The 15421-nt window shown below is 39.4% G+C and overlaps 1 protein-coding gene across 1 annotated transcript; it reads right to left on the bottom strand.

Moving 5' to 3' along the window:
• Positions 1 to 4327: 4327 nt before the first annotated feature.
• Positions 4328 to 14584, bottom strand: LOC128649726 (chromatin assembly factor 1 subunit A-B). Its single transcript, XM_053703149.1, has 5 exons — positions 14319 to 14584; positions 12074 to 12118; positions 10503 to 11188; positions 6736 to 6777; positions 4328 to 4573 (listed from the first exon to the last, which is right to left on the bottom strand). Exons 1-5 carry the CDS (start codon positions 14383 to 14385, stop codon positions 4328 to 4330), a joined length of 1086 nt encoding a protein of 361 aa, XP_053559124.1. The 5' UTR covers positions 14386 to 14584.
• Between the last annotated feature and the right edge of the window lie 837 nt (positions 14585 to 15421).

Below are 15421 nucleotides of genomic sequence, written 5' to 3'. Positions count from 1 at the left end.
CCACTCCTGGAATGTGGATCACTGACAGCAATTGTGTGTCTCTGCCGACTGAATGATCTTGGCTATCTCTATCATGGCCAAGGAACTCAGAGTTCCTCCCTGATGGTTGATGTAAAGCACTGAGGCTAAATTGTCCAACTGGAACCTGAAGAACCGGGCCGAAGTTAACCGAGACCAGGCCAGGAGAGCATTGAAGATTGCCCTCAGTTCCAGAATGTTTATGGAAAGAACAGACTCAGACCGAGTCCCTGTTCTGAGCCTTTAGAGAGCCTCCCAGAAAGTTGGCATCTGTTGTCACAATCACCCAAGAGGTTCTGCGAAAGCAGGTTCCCTGGAAGAGATGTTCCAGAGACCACCACCAAAAGAGAATCCCTTTCCTCCTGCTCCAGCTGTAATCGTGGAGACAGATCTTCATTAATAAGGAATCTATTATGGTTCCCAAGAAAATCACCTTTGTATTTGGAACTAAGGAACTCTCTTCCAAATTCACCTTCCATCCGTGAGACCACAGGAAAGATAAAATTTCCGTGTGAGATCTTGCTTGTTGAAGATGCCTGAACTAGAATATCGTTCAGATAAGGTGTCACTGCAATGCCCCGCAATCGGAGCACCGCTAGCAGGGATCCCAGGACCTTTGAGGAAATTCTGGTTACTGTGGTAAGCCCGAATGGAAGAGCCACAAACTGAAAGAGTTTGTCTAGAAAAGCAAACCTTAGAAACTTGCGACGGTCCCTGTGTAGGGGAACATGCAGGTACGCGTCCTTTAAATCCACCGTTGTCATAAATTGACCCTCCTGGACCAAAGGAAGAATGGAATGAATAGTTTCGATCTTGAAGGACGGCACTCTGAGGAATTTGTTTACTCTTGAGATCTAAAATCGGTCTGAAGGTTCCCTTTTTGGGAACCATGAACAGATTGGAATAGAACCCCAGACCTCGTTCCTGCATTGAAACAGGAACTATCACTCCCAGGTCGGAGAGGTCCCGGACACAGTATAAGAACGCCTCTCTCTGTCTGGTCTACAGATAATCTTGAAAGCAGAAAACTGCCCCTGGGAAGAAAGGTCTTGACTCTAGTTTGTATCCCTGGGACATGATGTCCACCGCCCAGGGATCCTGAACATCCGGTACCCAAGCTTGAACAAATTATTAAAGTCTGCCCCCCACAAGATCCGGTCCCGGATCAGGGGCAGACCCCTTCTGCTGCTTTTGATGCAATAGCAGGCTTCTTGGATTGTTTTCCCATGTTCCAAGACTGATTTCCCTTGAAATTTCCAAAAGGAACAAAAACTACTCTGACATCCCTTTTGATTATTTCTCTTATCCTGAGGGAGGAAAAGTCCCTTTCCTCCCGTGATGTCAGCAATTATTTCCGTCAACCCCGGCCCAAACAAAGTCTTTCCTTTGTAAGGAATCGCCAAAAGTTTAGACTTAGATGACACATCCGCAGACCAAGATCTTAACCATAAAGCTCTGCGGGCCAGTATGGCAAAAAACGAAATCTTAGTTCCAAGCTTAATAACCTGAAGGGAAGCATCCGTAGTAAAGGAGTAGGCCAACTTAAAGTGAATGTAAACTCACCTATAGTTGTTAATAAAATATTGTCAAACAATTTAAAATAGGGGGACTTTAATTCATGGTTTTTAAAAATTCTATAAATGAAGATTAAAAATTAACTTTCTTCCTTTATTTTCATGCCGCGCTTCCTTCGCCCGCCATATAGTCCCTCTGAATGTAAAAGATTGACAGCAACCATTGGGAATAAGCTTTTGCACCACGGGCCGTTCAGCCCCTTTTTACATATGTCATGCGCTTCTTCTGCGCATGCGTTAGTCCATTATCTCCCTTGTAGAAGTGATGCTCGTTGACAGTGAATAACCAGGGTTTTAACGCATGCGCAGACTAAGTATTTCTGATTTCTGCGCATGCGTTTGAACATTAGCTCACATACAGAAGCGATGAGCATTTACGCCGTAAGAAAACAGGGCTCCAACGCATGCGCAGACAAAGTAAAGCTGGATTACACGCATGCGCATAAAGATTAGCTCCACTGGTGCGCGCTTCACGGTGACGTACAAAGTGAGGAGGGCCGCTCTAACCATCAACCTGTAAATAACACGGAAGTGCCGGGTGGGAGGAGGAAGATCAAAATACAAACAAGTTAGTTATGCAAATATATAATACTAATTTATTTTTATTTTTTAAAACCTAGCAGTTTAAAAACACATGTGTTAAAGAATTATTAGGAGGCTTCAGCTATACAAAAATTGACATTCACTTTTAAGTGCCTTTATCTTATCCTGGATTTGTTCATGGGCAGTGTGTTAATATATACAGACAATGCATCAACCGGTATGCTGCCGCACTAGTGACAGTAGCAATACAAACCGCAGGTTGTCATTGTAAACCCTGGTGTACATATCCTCCAACTTCTTATCCATAGGATCCTTAAAAGAGCAACTATCCTCTATAGGAATAGTAGATCTCTTGGCTAGCGTGGAAATTGCCCATTCCACTTTGTGTACCGTCTGACAAGATTCCTTGATAGAATCTGCTATAGGAAACATTTTTAAATACAGGGGATGGAGAAAAAGGGATACCCAGTCTCTCCCATTCCTTAGCAATAATCTCAGTAGCTCGATCTAGTACAGGAAAAACTTCCACCATGGAAGGTACATCAAAATACTTATGTAGCTTACTGGACCTTTTAGGATTGACAATGACCATGATGTCGCTGTCATCCAGTGTAGCTAAAACCTCCTTGAGTAACAGATGGAGGTGTTCTAGCTGAAACCTGAAGGATACAACTTAATAATCAGTAGGAGGAATTACATTGTCTAAGTCTGAGATTTCGCCTTCCGATGCTACCGAAGTATCCTCCTCAGGCTTCTGGGAAGGGGCATTCAAAATAGCAACAGCAACCTCACTGAATGTTTACTTTTCCTCTTGCGCTTTCCCTGCAGCATGGGAAAAGCAAACAACGCATCAGAGACCGCAGAGGACATGAGGGAAGTGATGTCTTGCAATGTGACTCAAGGGGGAGTTACAGAGGAAGCGCAGGGCACTGTATGAGTGGGCAATAAAATTTTTGGACACTTTGAGGAGAAAGCTGGGGTTTATATTGAACATTGTCGTTAGGCACTTAAACGAAATCCGCCTTAGACAATGTTGGCTCAGAAAAAAAAAAAAAATCTATCCCTGTAATTTAAAGTTCTCTCAAAACATAAGGAACAGAAGGGATAGGTGGTTCCACATTAGCACCAAAACAAGCATTTTGCAAGGCATCTTGGTCTATTCTGACTCACAATGGAACAAATTTACCACAAAAAAAAAAATATTTTTTTGTGTTTAATTTTTATTAAAATTTGTTACTGTCACTTTAAATTTTAAAATTTAATATTTTTATATTCTGCAGCAAGTAACTAGTGTTATGCAAGTATTATTAACAACCTGTACACCTCAGCTTAGCTGAGGTGCCTACCTGCCCTGCTGACACCGGATAGAAACTCTAGTAAAATATCCGGAACTCGCAAAACAGTAACAGCGTCTGCAGTATAGTGAGCAGCTGTCCGGTCCTAAAAGCGCAGTTTTAAAAATGATGCGCTTTCCAGGGAGATTGTTATCAGGTCACAGTGAATATTAACTATATGGGAGGCGCAGTGAGAATTATGTCCCACAAGCTCCCATTGCTTGAAAGCCACCAATGCTTTACTGAAGAGACTGATATGGACTACGGCTAGACCCTAGAACAAAGCAGCACAATCTTGCACTACTAAAAAAAAAAAAACAAAAAAAAAAACACAACACAATCTTGCTTGAAGAATCTTTTCTAACACCTAACTTTACCACTTCCTTGCTCTAACGTAGACAAAGAGAATGACTGGGGTGGGAGGGAACGGAGGAGATATTTAAAAGCTTTGCTGTGGTGCTCTTTGCCGCCTCCTGCTGGGCAACAGTGATATTCCCAACAGTAATTGATTATGATCCGTGGACTCATCGTGTCATTAGAAAAAAAAAGAAAAAAAAAGGGGTTGTATACATTTTCCAAGATGAATAGCTTTTCGCACATAATGCAATTGAGCTTTGATATGGGAACATTTCATAATTACACAAAGGCAACTTCTCAGTTTTAATGTGCCCACACTAAACACAAAGCTGAATCAAAAGGAAACTATAAATGTGTTAGTTTCCCCATAATAACCAACTGCAGAGCCCCATAGTCTCTGCACAAGTTGGGTCAGGGAAGCAGTTTTATTTAGGTGAAAAGGCTGACCATGATTCCAATGTCTCCAGAAAATTAAATAAGTTTCATGCATTTTCAGCTTACTTACTCAATGGCCTCCAGCTTCTCCTTTTTCTTTTCCTCCTTCAACCGCAGTTTCTCTGCCTTCTCTCTGTCCTCTTTCTCCTTTTTCTCCTTTCTCTCCTTCTCCTTCATTTCTTTTTCTTCATCTCTTTTTTTCTTTGCTTCTTCCTTTGCACGTTCCTTAGCAACCTTAGCCTCCTCTCTTGTCTTCTCTCTCTCCTGCTTCTCAGCCTGCAGCTTCCTCCTTTTCTCATCATGTTCTTTGCTCTAAAAAGACAATACAATTACCACAGAGATTAAAACTATAAACGACAAGACAATGATGAGGTCTCTGACCCAAAAATCAATAAACGTTAACACTAAAAACAATCTAATATTTTAAGTGCCAGCCTTATAATCACTTGCGTAGTTAAAACGGGATATGAAACAAAATGTCTTATGATTCAGAGAGCTAACAATTTTAAGCAACTGTCTAATTTACTTCTATTATCGAATTTGCTTTGTGTTGAATAGCATACCTAGGTAGGATCAAAAGCAGCAATGCACTGCTAGTGGCTGCCCATATATGCCTCACCAATGTGCTCAACAAGCTCCCAGTAGTACATTGCTGCTTGTTCGTCAAAAGGTTACTAAAAGAACAAAGCAAATGTTGAAAGTAAAATTGGAAATTTGTTTAAAATTGTATGATTTATCTGAATTATGAAAGAAAACTTTTAGTCTTCATGTCACTTTAAAAGTATACAAGTAAACGGCAAACGTGGAACAACGTTACATATGCAAAAGGAAAACAATGGAAATAGTGAATAGAAAGCACTGTTGATTGAAAAGGGACAAATGCCCAACTTTGACAAGTCACTTTTCCCAATTCTGTTTTCAGTTGTCTTATGTCAAGATTCTAGGGTATTCGACATCATTATATATTAAAATAACTTTGAAATACAAAACGTATACCACCTCCACATTGTAAACATGAGCTCTCCACGAACTTCTGATTAGTATGTATGTACGTAGTGGTGTAGGGCACAGCTATAAATAGTCTAATAAGTTATGTTTTTTGTAAAAAAGGGACATAAAAGTGGAAATTAAAAATCTTTCAGGATTCAGACAGAGCATGCAATAATAAAAAAATATGTCAAGTTTACTTTGTGCTCCTTTGTTGATACTTGGCTCATTTCCATACCTAGGTATGCTCAGATGCAAAACTTGTGGGTGCAGAATTATGTTACCTTAAAAAGGAACAGTCAACACCAAAATAGTTATTGTTTAAAAAGATAGATCAGTGATTTTTAACCTTTTTTTTGCCGTGGCACACTATTTTACATTAAAAAATCCTGTGGCACACCACCATGCCAAAATATAAAAAAAAAAAAAAAAAAAAATTTAACACTTGTCAGTCTGCCGTGGCACACCTGAGGATCTCTCACGGCACACTAGTGTGCCACGGCACACTGGTTGAAAAACACTGAGATAGATAACGCTTCTAATACCCATTCCCCAGCTTTGCACAACCAACAGTGAATGTCAACTTATATGAATCAGTGCCGTTTTTAAAAAAAAAATAAAAATAAAAAAAAAACAAAAAAAAACAGGGGCACTTTCATTCATGAAAGTTTACATCGCACCGGATTTTACAAATACTTAACTTCTCCTGAAATACCGGATTGCCGATCCCACGCCTGCAGCTCCTCTGTACTCAGTCAGCAATGACAAAACTGGCTCTCAACAATCACGGCTTCCCCCCAGGAGTGTTCAACTGGTGAGGCCACGCTGTGATTGGAGGAAGCCAGCTTCGGCGTTGCTGTGTTCAGGAGAAAATAAGTATTTGTAAAATCCGGTGCAATGTAAACTTTCGTTTTTATTAGTTTATTTAAAAAAAAAAAAAAAAAAAAAAAACAGGCACCGATTCATGAAAGTTGACATTCACTTTAACATTTAAACCTCTAAATTTCTGTCTTTTTCTAAGCTACTAGTCTCATCACATGCGTTTATTTTCACAACAGGAGACTGCTAATTCATGTGGGCCATATAGATAACATTGTGCTCACGCCCATGAAGTTGAGCACAACAGCACTAATTAGCTAAAATGCAAATCAATAGATAATAAAAAGCCATGTGATAAGGGGGCTGTCAGAAGAGGCTTAGGTACAAGGTAATCACAAAAGGTAAAAAGTACATTAATATAACCATATTGGCTGTTCAAAACTGGGGAATGAGTAATAAAGGGATTATCTATCTTTTTAAATAAAACATTTTTGGATTTGACGGTCCCTTTAACATAGTGGAATTTGTAGGTAATAAAACAAATTAAACATTCAGCACCCCTCCAAAAAAAAATATATATTTCCATTCATTCATATTCCTGCCTAGGGATGTTAAACTACAAGAATAAAATGTAATATAACTAAAGCAACAGCTTGTCTAAAACTTACTCTTGGATTTTTCTTTTCCGTAGAACTGTTTTGTACAGTAACCTGAAACATAAAGACAAATTTTCACGAACTTTCCTACAATTTGCCTCATTGTTCCTACAGTGAATTTCAATACCCTACAATTCTATGTAATTACAAGGTTAAGATAACATACATTTACTGTCAGGGTAAAAAAGGAAATTTATGCTTACCTGATAAATGTATTTCTTCTATGATATGACGAGTTCATGGATTTCATCCTTACTTGTTGGATATTTTTACCTCCTGCTAACAGGAAGTGGCAAAGAGCACCACAGCAAAGCTGTATATATAGCTCCTCCCTTCCCTCCAGTCATTCGACCGAAGTTAGGAAGAGAAAGGAAAAGCCAAAGGTGCAGAGGTGACTGAAGTTTAACAAAAAAAAATATAAATCTGTCTTAAAAATGACAGGGAGGGCCGTGGACTTGTCATATCGTAGAAGAAATAAATTTATCAGGTAAGCATAAATTTCCTTTTCTTCTACAAGATATGACGAGTCCACAGATTTCATCCTTACTTGTGGGATACAATACCAAAGCTACAGGACACGGATGAAAGGGAGGGACAAGACAGGAACCTAAACGGAAGCACCACTGCTTGAAGAACCTTTCTCCCAAAACCAGCCTCAGAAGAAGCAAAAGTATCAAATTTAGAAAATTTGGAAAAAGTGTGGAGAGACGACCAAGTTGCAGCCTTGCAAATCTGTTCAACAGAAGCATCGTTTTTAAATTCCCATGAAGAAGCCACAGCCCTGGTAGAATGAGCCGTAATTCTTTCAGGAGGCTGCTGTCCAGCAGTCTCATACACCAGACGGATGATACTCTTCATCCAAAAAGAAAGAGGTAGCCATAGCTTTCTGACCCCTACGCTTTCCAGAATAAACAATGAATAATGAAGATGATTGACGGAAATCCTTAGTCGCCTGCAAGTAAAACTTCAGGGCACGGACCACATCCAAGTTATGCAACATACGCTCCATCTTAGAAGGGTTAGGACATAATGAAGGAACAACAATTTCCTGATTAATATTCCTATTAGAAACAACCTTAGAAAGGAAACCAGGTTTGGTACGTAAAACCACCTTATCAGAATGGAATATAAGATAAGGCAAGTCACATTGTAAAGCTGAAAGCTCCGAAACTCTACGAGCAGAAGAAATGGCAACCAAAAATAAAACTTTCCAAGATAACAACTTAATATCTATGGAATGCATGGGTTCAAACGGAACCCCTTGAAGAACATTAAGAACTAAATTCAAACTCCAGGGTGGAGCAATTGGTCTAAACACAGGCTTGATTCTGGTTAGAGCCTGACAAAAAGACTGAACGTCTGGAACATCTGACTAACGTTTGTGTAGCAAAATCGATAAAGCAGAGATTTGTCCCTTTAAGGAACTCGCTGATAACCCATTCTCCAATCCTTCTTGGAGAAAAGACAGAGTCCTGGGAATCCTAACTACTCCATGAGTAGCCTTTGGATTCACACCAAAAAGATATTTACGCCATATCTTACGATAGATTTTTCTAGTGACAGGCTTACGTGCCTGAATCAAAGTATCAATGACCAAATCATAGAACCCCCGCTTAGATAAAATAAAGCGTTCAATCTCCAAGCAGTCAACTGCAGAGAAACTAGATTTTCCATTGCCGCCACCATTAATCCAATTACCTCCATGCACTGGGCCACTGATGGCCGAGGATTGGACTGAAGGGCTCGGCATGTATTCAGAATCTAACTTTCTGACCTCTGTCAAGAAAATTTTCATGGATATGGAATCTATTAGTGTTCCCAGGAAGGGAACCTTGGTCTGTGGAATTAATGAACTCTTTTCTAGATTCACCTTCCACCCGTGAGTCCTCAGAAAGGACATCTTTTTGAAATTAGGAGAGGGTGAAAACGGCATACCCGGTCTGTCCCATTCCCTCTTAATAATCTCCGAGATTCTCTTAGGAACCGGAAAAACATCAGTGTAAGCAGGTACCTCTAAGTATTTGTCCATTTTACACAATTTCTCTGGTGGAACCACAATAGAGTCACAGTCATCCATAGTCGCTAAATCCTCCCTAAGTAACAGAAGGAGGTGCTCAAGCTTAAACTTAAAGGACATGACATCCGAGTCAGTCTGAGGTAATGCACTCCCTGAATCGGAAAGTTCCCCCACTAAAAGAAGTTCCCTGTGAGGGTACATCGGAAATGGCTAACACCACATCAGAGGGCTCAGCATTCAAATTGACCTCTGTCCTACTGCGTTTACCCTGTAACACTGGCAACATAGATAATACCTCTGTAAGGGTAGTTGACATAACTGCAAACATATCCTGCAGAGTTAATGAATTAGACGCGGTTGAAGAACCAGGCGTCGCTTGAGTGGGTGTTAAAGGTTGTGACGCTTGGGGAGAAGTTAGCGATATACCTCGATTCTCCTCAGGCTGAGCATCATCTTTAGATAAAATTTTTGCTTTACATTGTAAGGCCCTCTCAGTACACTAGAGGAAAAAAGTCAGAGGGGGTTCCACAGTGGCATCTAAACACAGAGCAAGGAGTTTCCTCCTCAGTGTAAGACATGTTAAACAGACTAGCAATACTATTAGTCGTACTTGCTTAAATATTGATCTTTAATTAAATGTGAAAAAAAAATGAATGCCAAAAAAAAAAAAAAAAAAAAAAAAAAAAATTTACTGCGCCTTTAAATTTTAAAAGCGCAACTATTTTTTGAAAACTGCAAATTTGCATCCACTTGCCTATATATGCAATAATGCTAAATATATTTTTTATAACAAGATTTTAATACTTATGTAAATATGGCCCCTGCACCACGCCACAGCTCTGCTGTGGCGCCTACCTGCCCCCGGAATGAAGTTGTTGAAGCTGCTATATCGTAAAAGTACTTTTCGATATGTTAGTAGACAATCAGGCCACTCAGAGCCCCAGTCTCTGCTGCTATGTCCGGAGGAACACTGCGCGTCTGACTGTGTGAAATTAGGCCCCGCCCACCGTGGACGTACACAGAATCTGACCAAGACCCGCATGGGTCGCAGTATACAATAAAAAATATATGCCATGTGCCCCCTTGATATGCAGATTAAATCGTAACCCTGCAGTCCTGCACCAGGAATAAATTTAATAGTGCATCAAGTAAAACCGCATCTCCCAGCGTCCAGCCCAGATAAGCCCCAAAGGTCTTTACATACTTTAGGCAAATACCATCAATAAATAAAGGGATTTCAGGTACACCATTCTTTCATTAGTGCATACTGCTTACCCTTCGCCATATAGGGGACAATGACAGTCTGTTCTGATTCAATCTCCCCAGAAACAAAAGACTGCACATACCTCAATGCTGCTTGTAGCAAGACACCGTTCTCCACACTGAAGATCTTCTCACACATACCTTCAGCTGCGTTGTGGGAACCATTATGGATCTTAGATAATGTTTGCCAAGAGCATTAACATCAGGGCAGAAAATAATATGTCTCCACCAAAAAAACTTTGATTGAAGAATCTAAACTAACACCTCACTTTACCTCTTCCTATTACTAACACAGGCAAAGAGAATGACTGGTGGTGGAGGGAAGGGAGGAGCTATATATACAGCTCTGCTGTGGTGCTCTTTGCCACTTCCTGTTAGCAGGAGGTTAATATCCCACAAGGATGAAATCCGTGGACTCGTCATATCTTGTAGAAGAAAAAGAGCCTTGGCAGATGTTCAGGACACAGAGAGCTGGCTTGTGCAGAATGAATAAACTTACTTTACGCACTGGTGTGGTAAGACAAGAAGGGCTGGTACAATCTTCTTCTTGAAGACCAGAGTGGGCTTCAGGAGAGCTGACTGCTGAAACTGGGGAACTAGTGGACGAGGGTGCAGAAGATTCTTCCTCTGCAGAAGAGTCTTTCTGTGGAGACAGTTTTAAAGCTGTATTGTCCTCCATATCTGTAACAGGCAACTTAGGGCTACAGGTAACTCTAGATGCATGATAATCAGAGTTCTGCTCTTTTAGTTTACAATTGTCCTCTTTCTCTTGAGTTTCAGTTTCCATAGAAGTATTACACTGATCTGTGGATGGCAGAGGGCTTGGTGGACCACTCTCCGACGAGAAAGACCCATTTTGAAGTTGAGTTTGGATCTCACCATTTGGCAGTTTATTGTCAGGGATGCCAGAATTTGAATCCTCAGTAAGGTCAATAACAGGACATACATCTTTGGAAGCCTTCTTGAGATAGTGATCCAATGGTCCTTTCCCATTGACAGCTTTTGGAAGTGGAAGTAGTTCCTCAGTATCCATCTGATCATCATTCTCCAAGTCTTCTCTAGAGGAATTCAGCGCATGCAAACTGCTGCTGTCTGGTGACAAATTCTGTGTTCCTTTTATTTTCTTCTCTTCGAACGTACCATTCTCCTTAGGAACAGGATTCAATCGTTTGAAAGGTAATTGAGCTGGAATAAAAACGTATGTATAGATAAGAAAATACAAACAAAAACTGTGCAGATTACATTTTTAACGCTGTTATATTCCGTCATAATTACACTGGGCTTTAAAGCCGTTATGACGGAATAGAACGTCATAGCTAACGGCTGTCCAGAAGCCTTCTGTGCTTCTAGGACTTGATCGCGGTCTGGAGGGCGTTCCTAGGGTTGTAGGGACGCCCCCCAGATGCAATCCAATAATTGAAATCTCGCCACGTATGCACGATCGCGTAGTTTCAATTTGTCTACATCGGAACAGGTGTTCCGATGTAGGCACTTTAACCCTGTCACGAAAGGGTTAAAAGCCATGGATCCTAAGATTTATAAACAAGTGCATAAACACTCAATTTTAAAGGGATATGAAACCCCATTTTTTTCCTTTTGTGATTCAGATAGAGCTTTCTAAATTATTCTATTATAATTTTTCGTTATCTTTTGTTGAAACGCAGGGATGTATGCGTAGGAGCCAACCCATTTCTGGAGCACTAAGTGGCAGCAGTTTTGCTTGAATGCTATACGCTTGCAAGAGCAGTAGACAGCACTATTTTCTGCCATGCTCCAGATGCCTACCTAGGTATCTCTTCAAACACAACATATCATGGGAAAGCAAACTTAATAGAAATAAATCAAAAAACTTTAAATGAAAAATAAAAAATATATGATATGCTTTATCTGAATCACAAAAGATAGCGATATGAAACCCCAGAACACTGCAATGTAAACCAAGGTTCTTTCCTCCAAACCAGCAAACTAACCTATTTAATTATCTTTCTGTATTAGTTTATGACTTACTACGCCCCTTAAAAAGCAACCAGTCATTAAATACTGTTTCCCCTTTGTGTCTGGTTACTGTACCTTGAACCATCTTCTTTGGAGCAGCTCTGGATGATGCTTTCATAGCTAAGGATAAGACACAAAAATTTAAAGTGAATATGATGAAACCACAAAACAAGGGCTAAATATCTCTGTTCGTTAAGGGGTTAGAGACTTCAAAAACTGTTATATATATATATATATATATATATATATATATATATATATATATATATATATATATATATATATATATATATATATATATATATATATATATATATATATATACACACACACACACCTTTGCTACAACTTCCAGCTATATAATGCTAAACTGCACTCACTAATTTTCAAAGAAGCAAAACGTTTTTTGCACGCAAGCATCCACTTTTTAAAAAGGGACATAAAATCCAACATTTTTCTTTCATGATTCAGATAGAGAATACAATTTTAAAGTGTCAAATTTACTTCTGTTATCAAATTTGCTTAATTCTCTTGTTATTCTTTGTTAAAGATATCTAGATAGGTAGAGTGCACATATCTGGAGCAGTACATGGCAGGAAATAGTGCTGTCATGTATAACATTCTTGCAAAATTGCTGCCAAATAGTACAGCAAACATGTGCACACTCCTGAACTTACCTTCCTGCTTTTCTACAAAGGATAACAAGAAAAGGAATTGATAATATGGTTCAGATATTCTATCTGAACCATGAAACAAAATTAGAAGAACAGAAGAACTGTGATCTGTCAACATGTAATATGTTGTCCGAAAAAGTAGTAAAAATGTAATTCTATTTTCTCTAGGAGTTAACTTTTTACATAGTATATTTTAAACTCATTTGCCAGATATTTCTTAAATATGTTAGTTGGTTAGTTAACAGCATTAGACTATTTACTGGAAAAAGCACTAAAATTCTGAGATACTTTTGTTTTAACTACTGGATGCAGGCTGCTGATAAAATTGCATTGGTTTAAAGTGAAGGTCCATTTTTATTTTTTAGTACCCAGTTTTTAATAAACCTATTAAAAACAAGGACACTAAGTCATCAAAATTGACATTTCACTTTTCTTCTTCAAAAAAAAAAAAACCCTTACCTTTTAAACCTGAATGCCGCTCCAGCGATTCCCCCAGCCCATCAGAAGCCACTGCAGACGTCAGAAATGACGAATCAGGCTTCCTCCAATCACAGCTTCCCCCCAGAGGAATCTTGGCCTAATGCAACGCTGTGATTTGGAGAAAGCCGGATTCGTCATTTTGGACCCGCAAAGATGGCTTGCGACGGGTGGAGGAAGTGCTGGAGCGGCTGCCAGGATTAAAATGTACGTTTTTGAAGAAAAAAAGTGAAATGTCAATCTTGATGAATTAAAGTGCCCTTGTTTTTAAATAGGTTTATTAAAAACCGGGCACTATAATTCATCAAAATGGACCTTCACTTTAATTCACGTTTTACTAAAATGCCAAAAGAAAAGTTTTAAGTAACAATACATTTTGACTGGCCTGAAAACATAGCAGGCTTTTAAAAAGACATTCAAGTTTACAGCAATAGTCTAGCATGCCTTCGAATAGGCATTTGTATTTTTATTGGTGTATGCTGAACCTGGAACAAAACAGCTTTAGCTTAAAGTGGTTTGATTGAATGTCTTTTAACCCATTGACTATTGAAGCATTTTTCTAATCTACATTTGTAGATGAATAAAATGGGTACTACTACTTACTGCAGTTTGAGAAGAGAGAGACATACACACTTGTTTGTTTTAACCACATTAAACTTTCCTTCAAAGTCAAAACACTTTATATACATACATATACACAAAATACTGAGATACTTTGACCTCATTTTTATTGATATAGTAACACTAACAAAACAGAGGTATCTTTATAACCCATTGACTAATTTAGCAAAGCAATACACAAACCATCAGTAGCAGTTTAAAAGCATTAACATAAGAACCCCAAATACATTGCAAAAAGATTAACATAAAAGAAACTGCGCAAATACTATTTTAAACGGCTAACCCTCTGAGTTAAAACACAGATATACACTCATATGCTAATTAATACATTTAGCTGTGCCATCATCAATACAGAAAGGGAGATAGTGCTACTTAATTGGTCCATTCGTGAAAACAAACCTGCTGTCACTCACAGGAAGAAAACGGTAGATTACGTACGCAAAACGGTATTACGTCATCACTCGTCATAAATTACTTAGGGAATTGTGGCATCCATAACGTAAATCTGACAATAAGTACTAATATATAATTACGATCACATGGCTCACCTGCCGAGCCCTTGGTCTTCTTATCCCGGGTCTCTACCCCTTCCCCCTGTACTCCTTTAACCGGCATCCTCCGCTCGCGAGCCTGGATCTCCTGGTCACAACCAGGCTCCCTACTACGCTCAGCGCCGGCGTTTGTTTTAACTCCTTAAGACAAAACAGGCAACTATTGTGCTCAACCTTGTGAGCGCCCGATATTACCCCAAGTCCGGTTACGGTTCTACTTGCACGTATAGTGCGCTGAGCGCTCGCGATTGTATTTGGCGGGAAGCTAGTAGCTACCGGCCGCCCTCACATCCTATTGGACTTTCACAGGCACGTGATAACTGTGGACTTGCTGAACCAATTACCGACTAACCACCTCCACTTACTGAAGTCTTTTTTTTTTTTTTACATCAACGATTGGCTACAAAGCATCGTACATCTCATTGGATGGGCGACAATGTTTTGGTTGTATAGGCGGGGTTAGGACGCTTGTCTTCCGGTTACATGTTTATAAATGTTCTACTGTAGAGAGAGTGATAGAGACACTAGACACACTAGGTAGGTAGGGAGTGGGGTTATTATTATTATTTTTTTTGCTACCATATTTGATCTGGCCAAAGAGCAATAAATGTCATAGCATAATAAAATACATTCGTATTCTCTATCCATGATTTCTGTTTAGCAGACCATCAGAAATACACAATAACGGCAAAAAGTAATCAAATAGAATGCAGAAAATGACCTTATTTGCATTCATAGTAACAGGGCTGGTTTGCACCTTAGATGTATTCTGCACCATCCAGCCACCTACCCATCACCACCTACTATCTTATTGTACCTATTCTCACCTATTCATCAATCTATCCATGCATTTAGAATATTTATCTGCCTACTGTATATTATGATTTATTGTATAAAGTGATAAGGGTGAAAAGTTGGCATGATTTCATGCACAGGTATGGGGGGTTTCTCTGCATTGATGCCCAGGAATGAGGGAGGTGTGATCCTGCATGGACACATAGGGATGGGAGTAAGGGGTTGTCCTGCATTGGTGCCCAGTGTTGATAGTCAGATGATGCACTGCATTAAAGTGAATGTAAACTTTTGGCTATGTAATCGTC

This window comes from Bombina bombina, chromosome 2 (assembly GCF_027579735.1).
Source record: "Bombina bombina isolate aBomBom1 chromosome 2, aBomBom1.pri, whole genome shotgun sequence".
Taxonomy (NCBI): Eukaryota; Metazoa; Chordata; class Amphibia; order Anura; family Bombinatoridae; genus Bombina; species Bombina bombina.
This window is presented reverse-complemented; position numbering and strand designations above follow the sequence as displayed.

Excerpts from the sequence above, each read along its gene's own strand:
- LOC128649726 (XM_053703149.1), bottom strand. The coding sequence starts at position 14,385 with ATGCCGGTTAAAGGAGTACAGGGGGAAGGGGTAGAGACCCGGGATAAG. Across the intron at positions 12,119-14,318 it reads GAAGACCAAGGGCTCGGCAG|CTATGAAAGCATCATCCAGA; the intron begins GTGAGCCATGTG and ends TCTTATCCTTAG. Across the intron at positions 4,574-6,735 it reads CGGAAAAGAAAAATCCAAGA|AGCAAAGAACATGATGAGAA; the intron begins GTAAGTTTTAGA and ends TTGTCTTTTTAG.